Source organism: Branchiostoma floridae, chromosome 19, assembly GCF_000003815.2.
Source record: "Branchiostoma floridae strain S238N-H82 chromosome 19, Bfl_VNyyK, whole genome shotgun sequence".
Lineage (NCBI taxonomy): Eukaryota > Metazoa > Chordata > Leptocardii > Amphioxiformes > Branchiostomatidae > Branchiostoma > Branchiostoma floridae.
In genome coordinates this window covers 11,757,188-11,769,946 of record NC_049997.1, presented here as the reverse complement: position 1 = coordinate 11,769,946, position 12,759 = coordinate 11,757,188, and the positions used below count along the sequence as shown (strand labels likewise).

The window sequence follows — 12,759 nt, the reverse complement described above, 5'->3', positions numbered from 1 at the left end:
TTAGAGCTCGCAGACTCCTCGTCCGATCGATTTTCGCCTAATGTGAGGGGGGTATAAAGTACCTACCTTGGTGCTTTGGCAACCAAACTTTGTGACTTTTCCGAAAATTTTGTTGCCAACAATTTACAAAGATTAAGTTTATCATTTATTTGCGTTGCTATGGCAACGGGTTTTTGACAGGCATATTTTACAAAAATCAGCAATTTTGGTTCAAAGAATGACATTTTAACGTTTTCTGGCTAAACCACACTTGTTTTAATATATATTATTCTACTCCATGGCCAGCTAATATGTTTTCACTCGAATTTCGTCACTTCTTGGTATTTTCTTTCTCTACTTCAGAAGTCCATATGAACGTTTTAGTCCATTTTAGTATTGTTTTGGGTCATATGATGCAAGCGATGTATCTTAAGACATTTAAGGTCGATGATTCAACATGGCGGATCGAAAGCGATAGCTGAAGTACATGGATGCTATTAACAACAGAACTCTAATTAGATATTAATGAAAAACACTTAATTGTTAACTTTTCCTTTAATACTTTTAGGCATTATGGGAATTTTCTATTTAGACCGTTTAGCCAATTAAATCAACTTAATGATGTCATAATCACGCCATAATGATATTTACATTGCAGCAAATATTAAACCTGATGAGCACATCACCGCCTGTAAATTTGGTGATCGTGCAGCAAGCCGTTTTGAAATTATGACGGTTGGGCCGAATGACCCAACCCCCATCCCAGGCCAAGGAATGCACACAAAAAAAACAGTCTGGATAGGGTTAAGCTTAAAGCGTGTCTCAAGGCTTTTCAAGACTCCGTGTAGATTGAGTGTGTTGTTATTTCATGACATAGAAACTAAGAGAGCACTCCATGGTGGAATCGTTTTGCATTTCATTGTTTCAGTCGTTGCTCCGTGGTGGCGCTTATGACTTCATTATGCCAGTAAAACAGCCACTCGGGCATTTGGAACTCCTGCATATCTGGCACGACAACACCGGTGGGGGTGACGCTGCATCCTGGTTCTTGAGAGAAATCATTGTAAAAGATGTGCAAACGGACAGAACGTAAGACACATCAAATCATTATTTTAGTTTATAGATTCGTGATTGTGAACCTTACCTTTGAACTTAACAACGTAACTAATAAAAACAATGTTGGTCGTTAACAAAATTCGTTTATTTTCTAATCATGAAAAAATCTTGCAGTAGTAGTAGTCCACTGTGTTCTGCCGCTGTATTGACAACTCTGTAGCTGCAATCAGCCTATCTTAAATTTTCTTCACTATATAGCAAATATTGCGTCCTAAGGCCGAGGTTTATATAAAACTCAAGTGTATCATTTTATTCTTAGCTTTGTAAATACGTATTAAATGAATGCCATTTCCTTTTTAAATGTCATTTTGCGTTTGTTGGCGTTGTATCTATACCAGATCATTGTATCTGTGTCTCTTTGCCTCTGGTTGTACCTATGCCTTCTTGCTCTTTCTAAACTTTACAACGGTAAATTTAAAAATGCTTATTTCGCAATTTAATCCAGACTACTTAATTTACTCTCGCAGATCCCATTTCGTGTGTTATGATTGGTTGTCTGATGTAAGAGGTGACTGCCAAGTTCAAAAGGTTCTACACGCGGCAACTCAAGAACAGCTGAAATCTTTCAATACTCTGTTTCGCGAGAACACTAACGCATTGTTCTATGATCAGCACATGTGGACATCCCCTATCGTGTCGCCCGGAGGTATCTATTTATAGATGATGAGGTTCAACATGATTTGTTTCCTTCATGTTAATCAGATTTGTAGAGCAAAGGATGTTGGCTTTTTCTTTTACACAAGTACTGTCTCTCAACCTATTTATGTTTTCTCCAGTCGAAAGCCCTTAGGGTGGACTCTCACTGCACTTGGGGTACCGGTGCGGCACTACGGGGTTCGTAGATGACTCAACGAATTTCAGAGATAAAGAAGGAATTTTCTTACGTTTTGTGTATTTTGTTGTCTTCTAAGTCATACTTTTACGTATTGCGCAATATCTAAATTATTGAAAATCACGAAAATAACAAAACAGTGCCGCAGTGAACGAACCCCGCAGTGCCGCACCGGTGCCCCAGGTGCAGTGGGAGTCCACCTTAAGGAAGACGACTGACAGATATCAAAATGGTGGTGTAAAGGAAAACTCCAATATCCTGAATTTCTTTTAACTTGTATAGCGAAATCATTGACCACGGTGATGGTAAAATATCAGACATGCCTTTTCGTAAGCTTGTTTTACACCTGTTTCTCAGGCTCCAGTTTCTCCAAGACAGAACGACTGTCTTGCTGTTGGGCGGTTGTCAACGCTATGATGGTGGCCAGTGCCATGTGGTACAGGGATGAGGATGATGATTCCATCACTAACATTGTTTACAACCTGGGATTTATGCGATTCACGCTACAAGTGAGACAACGTTTGTTTCATGGCAAAAGTTTACAAGGAATTTTACATTCATTTTTTGTCACAGCTGGTAACATTATTTCACTATCTTCAATTGCCAGATTTGAAAAAGTTAAACCATGGGGTAAGTAGTCTAAAATACAAAGCACAACATTCATGGTCATCACATTACGACTTACCTTTTTAAAAGGAGCTGTACGTTAGCCTCGCCACTACTGTCGTGGTGACCCCGGCTGCCATGGCACCACTTCTGCTGTTCAGGAAAGAGATCCCCGTTCCCGTCACAGCTCCCGGAGTACGACGTAGTAACTGTGAGTTATCCTTTATTACTAGTACTTATAGGTTTGGCTGTTCTAGCCTGGAATCCAGCCTCCGTGTTGTGCTTTAGTCGCTCCCCGAAGGTACGCTTCCTGCCAACACGTCTGGTGTTCGTAACCATTGGAACGATCGGCATTTGCATATTCGCAGAGATTTTATGCGAGATTTCTGATTGGCTGATTGGCTCTAAAACCACTTCAAAATTATGTTTACAGTTTGTAATCAAACAGAACACTACTTCTATCTTTCCCGCGAACTTTTCGTCTGCATGACAACAGATCACGTGGCGCCTCGCGATTGATGTTCTCCTCTCAGAAGTCATCCAATCAGCAAAGAGTGGCAAATATGAATATTCATGGGTCTCCTCATAAGTGACGTAAAGGCCGATCGGTCCAATGGTAACGAACACCAGACGTGTTGGCAGGAAGCAGGAGCGACCAAAGTACAACACGGCTGGATTCCAGGCTACGGCTATTCAACACGCAGAGGCTACCCAGCTAGCGTTATAAGTGACAGACAATGACAATGTAAACGGAATTGGACAGAGGCAAGATTCAGTAACAATGTTATCTGTCCCTTGTTCCCATCCACTAAATGCTACCTGTTTTACAGCTCTCTAGATAGAATTGTCCTCGTCTGTCCAAAAAGCAAATTAAAATATTGCATTGCTTGCTCTCAGGGTGATTGCAGCTAGATCGATGCCCTAGTGAAATAAGTGCATTATGGACTGATGTTTTCATCTTTGTAATGGTTTTTACTTCGTGCTACAAAAACTACGTATGACCTAATTTCTTGCGGTGACTTATCATATCTACTGTCATATCACGAACTGATACTGATGCGTCTTTATCCTGATATGAATTCCCTTTTCTTGAAAAGCTGGGAAGCGACTGTCCCGCTGGCCGAAGTACGTGGCGTGGGCGATAGTAGTGGTGTCGTCCGTCGTCTCGTCGTTCTTTGTGATCATGTACAGCCTGGACTGGGGTGGAGAGAAGAGCGAAGCATGGCTAAAGGCCTTCTTCCTCTCATTTTGTTTGTCAAGTGTCGTTGCAGAGACTGGCCAGGTAACATGTGCTTTTGATGTCTTCATTATTCCCTGATCGACAACGCTATAACTTTACCACATTAAAAGTTATTCAACTTGATATCATCATGCCCATTTTATATGTATACCATATTTATATCGATTCATATACAACTTAATATAAAATTGATGTACATGCCTGACTCAGTATAATGTTATCAACAAAATGTTTTGTATTACTTGTAGGCACGGCTAAATCGTCCTTGCTTTTATCCATAAAGTAGATTAGATATTATTAGATTTAGATACTAAGAAATAGTTCAAATGCCATGTATACACAAATAACCATACATTATGGATGTCATAATTTTCTCGGAATAAAGTTACATCTACCTATTAGTCAGAAGTTATTTGTAAGCCCGCAAGTAGATAATACCAGCCATTGACCTATCGACAGCTATTAATCCTGGCACTACTGGCTGCCTGGATCTGTAACCCGACGACTTCAAGCAAACAGAGGACATACGAGATCAAGAGAGATAAACTACATTTGCACCTTTTGGATCGTAAAGGTAATAATCAAATTCTTAACCATGTAATAATAAAATTCTTAACCATCATTCTCACAACTTACATGTAACAGGCAGTTTAAGGCCTGTGACACCTGTAGATTCTCAGTCGAGCAGTTATATGGCCATAACTTTTGATGTAACCATCTGTTTTCAACAATTTTTGGCCAGTTAACGTAATTCACCCATATTCAAAATATGATGACAAGAAAATTGTGGATCCTCAATATTTTGGGTTTAAAAAACCATTTTTTGGTAAAAAATAGGGATGCTATTAAAATGGGTCTGTGCCCACTATGAAATGATTGTCTAACTGAGTCATATTTTCTGGAGTAATAGATTATATCTCTGTGATATCTAATATGCCCGGGGATCTTGCCGCTTTACATCGGTAAGGCTCCGTTTTGGGGCAAAAACAGAATTTTTTGACAATTTTTTGGTATTTTTCGTACAAATATCAATACAGCCACGGAAATCAATTAACTAAAAGCAACTGGAGTCGAAACGCGTTTGGCAAACAAAGGGAAAAGATTTATTCTCGTACTTTTCCACAGAAGCACGCCCATGATAAAGGTCAGTGGAACGGGCACTGAACATCATAACATATGATAACAAACTAATCATGAATACATCTCTACGTAACCGCAAATACTACAGTTTATCTAAGATAAGGATATTGGAGGAGATAAGGGGTTGGCGGTGGGTCGAAAACCGGGGAGCGAGTCTCCGTGCGCCTCGCTTCCCGCGGACGAAACACAGAATGAGAGCCCCGGTGTGGTGTGCGGAAGTGTGAAGAGGCAAGGACTGACACGCGGTGACCACGTGGGAGGTCAGACAAAGACCGGAGACGGGGTTGTCGTAAATTAATAAAAATGACATCACTGACATTTTTCCACAATTAACTAAAAGCAACTGGAGTCGAAACGCGTTTGGCAAACAAAGGGAAAAGATTTATTCTCGTACTTTTCCACAGAAGCACGCCAAAAGTAAGGCCAAACCGTATCGGAAAAAAAAAAAAAAAAGAAGAAAATTTTAGGGAGGAAAAGAATTTCGGTTGGGAGAGGCAAGAGAACGCAGTGGAGAAAAAAGGAAAATAAAAGGACCCGCACACCACCCCTCTCTCCGTAAGATAAGATAAGCAAAAACATACATCGAGATTACGGGTGATAATTGCGAATTGCGTCACAAGCTATACAAACACTGTCATACTAACAATTACATCGTGCACGTAGACTAGTAAAAACAACAGTCTTGAACTGAACAGTACTCAACGCTACATCTAGCAACTTAATGTGGAACATGGGTAGAAGCTTTGCGTACACGAGAGTGTGCTGTTACGGTGGTGGATAGCGTGTAGATCGGATACGTCTAATCATCTTAGTACATAGCTCCAAACGTTTCCGTAGTGGTACTTTTAGATACAGTAGGTAGGCTTGTGAGCGCCAATCGCCCTGAATCGTAATCAATTCTACCGGGACCCCGGAGCGAAAGGCGAACGTGGCCCCGCCCCGGCGACCGCTATGTAAAGAATACAACTGTGGGTTCAGACCCGCCTGAACTAACACACGTTTGAATGCGTTATCAAATACTGATTGCGACAATGGCACTACACGAGAAGAATATCGAACTGTAAACACAGCGAGACCACTGTAATTAGCATTTAACCGTAGCATGTTTCGAAATGCCGCTACCGGACATAGCGGGGAATTGGGAATAGCTAAGACTGGAATTGACAACACACGTTCGGCGCACTGTAAGGTTTTGGACCAGCGAATACGCACTAACAGAGAATCCCTATAAAGTGTGAAGTCGTGAATCGTACATTGTTTGGAAGGATCGAACTTGCCTTTCGGTAGGAAATTGGATTTCCTTTGAAACGTGAAGAAACTGAGAAGAATCAGGGTCCACATCGTGGCGTGAAACGGGTCCATAAGATCTAAATGTTCATATATACGAAGCAGTATGTCCGGCGTGAATGGCGCTACCTGTCTCGGTGTGTGGCACAGACGCCTCTGGAGTCCTCTTTTTAACAGCGCAATGTCTGTAGACAGGAAAGCGTCCACGGTGTAGCCGAAGAGTACATGCAGCGATTTAAGTCCACCCAGATAGTTCGCGATCGACGCGGGGGCCTTGAAGGAGCGGGCAAGAAACTCCGCGAACGTTTCTAGCGTATCCACCGTGGCTGGGAACGGAGAAATCCAATAGAAGAAACAGAAGAGAAGGTACGTCCGGAGAATTGTCCGCAGATTAGACCACGTTCCTTCGGCAAACGCTGCCCATTTAGTCCGACTGGCTTGACCGCGAAGGCGTCGGAGATCTCGGCGATGATCAATGTCTCGGGTACGATGCGCGTCACCTCGTAATCCGTGGTCGCGAGGCCGTCGCGGGGCCTTTGGCAGCTTCGTGTTCTGTCCGCGGAGACGACGCAGGTCTCGACGGTGTCGATATACGTGTACCGGAAGACGTCGCGAATATCGCCCTGCGATACAAAGGAACAAGAGAACAACGTTGAGACAACGGGAAGGGTCAAGATTATAACTGACAGTCAAGCTCGAAATCATCGCGGGAGATCGGAATTTCCACCGTGTTTACATCACGCGTCAACAACTCAAACTGCTGGCGATGTGTGTCCGAGAGATGCCAGCGCGACAGGTGGTCAGGAATACGGTTGTCTGTGCCCGCGATGTGTGAAGCGCGTAACTCAAACCTGTGAACGGCAGCTAGGAACCACAGCTCTCGTGAACACTGCAGTAAGTCCGAATCACGCGAGCGACCGGAGTTCAGAACGTGTACACACGAGATATTATCACAGTATACTAACACGGTCAAACCGGCCCAACGATGGCCCCATTTACGGGCCGCCACAACTATTGTCAACATCTCCAAGACATGAATCTTGCGGGCACACTTACGAAGCACGAAGTCAGGGAACATGGCATGGAAGAACTGACCATTGGAAATAGCGCCACAACCCGAGGAGCACGCGTCTGTTGCGACGATGTCGTCCGGTGCGGTGTAGACGGTAGACGCGATCAGCGAGACCCCGTTGAACTCGTGGAGGAAGCGGCGCCACCACTCCAAGTCCCGCCGAAAATCGCGAGATAATCGACATCGGTGGTGATTACAACGGAGTTTACGTAAGGACTCTAACAGACGTGAGACAAACAGCCGGCCGGGGGGGACACACGCAGAAACGAAGACAAGCTTGCCGACGAGGGACTGTAATTCACGTTTGGTTGCCTTCCTCTTCATTAGCCACTGTATAACGTTTCGGGTGTTTGGTACCTAAGTCCTATATTAACTTATCAGGAACTCAGCCAAACCAGTCGATTACTATTTGTGAGCCGTGTTTATTCAACCTATGCTAAACTCAAGTAACATATAATACAATGTGTTCCACTTAGGACTACAGCAAGTTACAGTTACAGTTACAGGTCTAGGATAATGATACAGAGAGCTAAGTATATTTACAGAGAGAGTTGGTCTAACTTACTAACTAGTACACAATCCAACAGAGGGACGAAGCCCTACTTAAACACCCTCACCTGAGTCCTTGGGGCACCGACTGACTCAATCTCTTCATACAATCTCTAAGGTTAACTAGCATGACAATAGGATGTATAACTCCGCCCATCACAGGTAAGCTGGTTGGATGCTGTCGGCATCCAGCCAATCAGGGATTACCTAATATGCTAATGTAAGCTCCTCCTCATATGGTCTCGACAGTCATTACTAGTACCTAATTATCTCATATGTCAAAGGTCATGGCCGTTACAACTGCGCTACCAAGTTGGAGATTTCTTCAAGACGAAAAGACGGAACCCGGCGGACCATCTCAACGGTGTCAAATTCTATCCCGAGCCACGTCATGCAAGTTGAGGGTGGGATAGCCTTCTCAGGCGCCTCCTCGAGTCCTAATACGTTTATTGTTCTTTGTAAGCTGGCAAACGCCGCGGGAGCCAGAGGTGCGATCTCGGCGCCACCAAAGTCGTCGATATAATTTGTCACCGAATAACCTTTTTCACGCTCAATAAAAGTGATCGCGGACGTGGTTGATTGGCACATGACTGACGCAGACCGCAGACCAAAACAAACACGGGTGTCAATATACCAATTGTCTCGCCAACAATAACATAAATACCGATAATCCGCGGGATCCACAGGGAGTTGTCTATATGCCCTGCGCAGGTCAGTCTTAAACAACAAACAGCCTCGGCCCTTGTCTAAGATCATCTCAGTCATTGTATCTACGGATGGATACACTAAACTAATTGGTTCGCCCAAAAAAGTGTTCTTGGGAATGGCGTCATTCACAGACTGCCCAGACGGGTAACTCAAATCCACAACGACGCGACGCGTGTCACTGTCACGTTTTGCTACCGTCTGCAGGGGTGCCGGGAAGACTGGAAACGGGAATGGGTTCGCACGAAATGGGCCACACATGGCGCCGTAGCGGAGTTCTTTGTCGATAAACAAGTCCACGTCTGCTTGGTAATCCAAAGCCGATCGGTGATTAGAATGATGCACATTTTGTGGGAAATTGTAATTTTCAGGATGAATGTTGATCGGCCAGCCGAATTCGAGAAAGTCGGGTAGTGAAGTGTTGGAGTAATTAGCTAACAAAGCCCGCCAGACCGGGATATTGAGTGACGTCTTGACCGGAATTCGCGCGCCGATATAATTAGGAACACCGGTCTGGGCCACAGCGGTATAGAGTTCAATAATGTCCTCCCCCGGTGCCAGTGGCACCCGGCTGTGAAGAGAAACCGGCGGCTCGCCTTGTGTTGTCACCAGGGGGCTGACGAAAGGATCTCGGGCCATGTCGGCACTCAGTCTTGGGATGTTCCTCTTCCACGCGTCGGACTAAAAGACACATGCAACAGATATGCTTAACCTGTCCCCAGCGCGGGTCCCAGTGTTCCGGCCCCTGCTGACAGTTCCCGTGCTGGTACGCCTCGCACCAGCGTGGCCTGTTGGGGTCCCTAGCAGTCGAGCGCGCTTGAGCCCGTGGCGCGGCGGGAGGGTGGGATACACCCGCCTGGGCGCGGTAGGACCGCTCCCTGGTATTGTCTATAGTCTCCTTAGAACTAGACCAGGAGATCGTGCCATTCTCCATAGCATACAACACAGAAGCATGTGTCTCCCTCACAATGCCCCAATCGTAATAAGCGGCATCAAACATTAGATCCGATAAGTGTTCGAGTCTGATCCGGACAGACCGCTTGACGTGTTTTTTCTCCAAGAGATTTTTGACGAAGCCGTGCACAAACATGGATGTTGATAGATCGTCATACGTCACACACCCATCGCCCCCCTTGCCCTTGCCAGGGAAGTGGACATGGTGGTGGGGCCACTCGATTTTTACCCGACTAGACGCGGAATCGTTAATGGTCTTGGTGCGACCGCTTTTCTTACCTCGGCGGCGGCGGCGTGGAGAAGATGAAGACCTTGAGTCCGAGCTGTACCGTCGACGGGCTGACCGGTGTCGGCGTCTGTGGCCTTTGTGATCGTTGCTGCGACGGCGTCGGGAGCGGGAGCCGTCCGTTGACCGGGACCGGGACGTGGAGGATCTCGTTGTTGAGTCGGAGGAAGAACGCTTCCGTGACGAGACCGGTCGTTTCCCGAGAAGGTCGTCGATGTTTTTCAGGCGACGGCGTGAGCGGGTCTCCGTGCGCCTCGCTTCCCGCGGACGAAACACAGAATGAGAGCCCCGGTGTGGTGTGCGGAAGTGTGAAGAGGCAAGGACTGACACGCGGTGACCACGTGGGAGGTCAGACAAAGACCGGAGACGGGGTTGTCGTAAATTAATAAAAATGACATCACTGACATTTTTCCACAAAGATATTGCAAGAAGGCCCGCTTGATGTCTGAAGGTCTAAGGCTTAATGAACCTAAATCTGCACAAAACTCGTAATAAAACTGGTGCCCTGGTGTGGGCAGGGGCCGACGAAACACTACTTACCCTACATGAACTGCGCCCAAGTAAGACATGTTTGACTGTACGTAACATTAACCGATGGTAAAATATGAATGTTTTATGTCTATCTGTTAAATTGCTGTTGTATCAATGCGAAATTTCGCAAGCAGTTAGCCTTATAAGACATCAGTCAACTGCCATACAATCATTTTGGGCTAGACATACCGATTTATAGCATTATTTTGCTGTTTCCTTGAAGTATGAGCGCCTCGCTGTTTTCCCGCCACTCCACACCCCGGGAGGTCGGAACGCATGTTCGGACTGTACCACTTGCAGCTCTCGCGGGGGTGCCCTTTTGTTAACCGCTTCTAGTTATGCCGATATTTGATAAATACTAGATCAATATCTTTAACATTCAACATTAATAAGTCTCAAGAAAAGTAGTTAGTGTGGCCCGTGCATCGTAAGTTCCTGTTTTCGCAATGTAACATTAGGTACTGACATTGGACCGTTCTAAAAACGCTCCGGCCCGGCGGGGTTACCTGAGGTCACGCAGTGGTTCAAATTTCATGTTCGACCAAAATTGTCACAGGCCTTAAAGTGCCCGAATTGAGTCCACTCCGACCATGTACCTAAGAACAGGGCATTTTACTATGTATAAAATAACGATATACAATATCATAATATTTCGATAGATGCACTTTAGTATAAGAAAGATAGACTCTTGCCATTCTTGTATGACACTGACATTGACGCTTCTTTAATGTGCCTTTGCATTGTTCGAGAGCTGAAATAGTTGGTCTAATGAAAATATATATTGATTTTAGTGCAGTTTATATAATTAACTGCACCTTTTCAGCTTCAGAGAAGGTTCGCCCGCCTGGAGCTGCCTCCATGCTGAGGATGAAAAGAAAGAACAATCAGCGGCGAAAGTTTTACTTCGTTCTGCGGGAGTACAGCATCCTGTTCCTGTTCGTTGTTGTTCTGTTTTTCATCAGTCAACAAGATATAGATCCGTTTTCTTTCCACGCATCTCAGACCTTGTCTACAGCACTCACCAAAGATTTTGATTCGGTTAGTAGCTAAAGAATCGGCAAGATTTACTGATATGACTTTAATTTTGCAACGACATATTTTGCTTAAAAAGATTTATGTTGTAATGCAACTCATTGTTATCTTTTAGCAGTTTTTTCATAAATCACGTTCAACGCAATTCTTTCACATAAGTTTATAAATGTCAGAATTCTATTCTCAACTTGATACGATAGATGTGACATTCTTCGCTCTCTTGTTTCTTTATCTTTTTAAAGATAACGACTCCTGAAGACTTCTGGGCGTGGACTGAGGTGATCCTTTTGCCTGCTTTATACCCCACGTTCTGGTATAATGGCTGGAAAATGAAGTACCTGGACCGACAGTTTCCATTTCACACTGAAGCCTTCAGGATCGGCCCTCCACGTCTTTCTCAAATACGGGAGGCAGCCGGTATGTATAAATTAGTAGCGTTCTCTATTATTTCTTCATAACATCCGTATTACAACAAAACTGTTACATTTTCATAGCCACGTGTGTGCATATGTCAGTTATAAGAACTCATTCACACCTAAGGACTTTCGATTCTCCAGTTAATGTTAATGGGAACTTAACTTAAATAAGGCTCTCTTTATCTCAAGAAAATTTGTCACCCAATTCTCTGCCGATATCGATAGCTATGAGTTTCTTGATGAGGGAGGCAACAGTTTTTACCTTAGTGGAATATTGTTATTAAGTACGGAAAATGATTTTTACCTCTTGCAGATACTATGAAAAAAGGCAATCCCCCAAAGGGTTGGATAGTGGCAACCAGTAATGATGCATATTCTTGTTGGCAATTTAATGCCACAAGTACGGTGGCATACAGTTCAGATTGCATCTCAAAATTTTCCATGGAACTTCCCACTGTCATATCCAAAGTCACATCCACATGGTCCGATCTTCAGCGCAACAACTGGATTGACAAGTATACGAAGCGGTTGGTTCTGGAAATGTCCTTCTACTATCCGTCCCGCAAGCTTTTCAGTAGTCTACTGATGGCCGTGGATAGGAAGGATGTCGGCCATCTTTCTACATCTGCAGTCGTTGGGACACACAGGCTGTTCCAGTATGAAAACACTTCTGACTACGGCATGATGATTGCCCACATCCTCTTCATCTTTTTCTATCTTGTTAACTTCATCATGGAAGCGGTGATTATCAAAGCGGAAGGCAAAAAGTTTTTCTTTTCCATGTGGAATCTGATATCTTTTGTGAGCATAATTGGATCTACAGTTGTCATCTGTGCCTTTGGAATAAGGTACCACCTTTCATCTGAAGCACTGAGGAATATAGCGGAGTCAACAGGTAAGTATACGTACATGTAGCACTAGATTATATTCTATTGCGGGTCATACCAGTGCAGACAACAGTATTAGGGCGCTTATATCTCCTTTCCACTAAGACGGCGCTCTCGCCGCGCTCTC

The 12,759-nt window shown here is 44.5% G+C and overlaps 2 protein-coding genes across 3 annotated transcripts; one reads left to right on the top strand and one right to left on the bottom strand.

Moving 5' to 3' along the window:
- The first annotated feature begins 1,399 nt into the window (after positions 1-1,399).
- On the top strand, positions 1,400-12,660 carry LOC118406478 (polycystin-2-like). Its single transcript, XM_035806533.1, has 8 exons — positions 1,400-1,741; positions 2,285-2,436; positions 2,624-2,744; positions 3,631-3,815; positions 4,233-4,347; positions 11,121-11,335; positions 11,572-11,746; positions 12,059-12,660. Exons 1-8 carry the CDS (start codon positions 1,516-1,518, stop codon positions 12,658-12,660), a joined length of 1,791 nt encoding a protein of 596 aa, XP_035662426.1. The 5' UTR covers positions 1,400-1,515.
- Positions 4,895-10,002, bottom strand: LOC118406639. Of its 2 annotated transcripts, XM_035806862.1 has the most exons (3): positions 8,122-10,002; positions 7,296-7,602; positions 4,896-6,823 (listed from the first exon to the last, which is right to left on the bottom strand). In XM_035806862.1, the coding sequence occupies exons 1-3, from the start codon at positions 9,163-9,165 to the stop codon at positions 5,679-5,681; spliced, it is 2,496 nt and encodes an 831-aa protein (XP_035662755.1). In that variant the 5' UTR covers positions 9,166-10,002; the 3' UTR covers positions 4,896-5,678. The 2 variants fall into 2 exon arrangements, with proteins under 2 accessions (XP_035662756.1, XP_035662755.1); XM_035806863.1 differs by having other exon boundaries at positions 4,895-7,602.
- Positions 12,661-12,759: the final 99 nt, after the last annotated feature.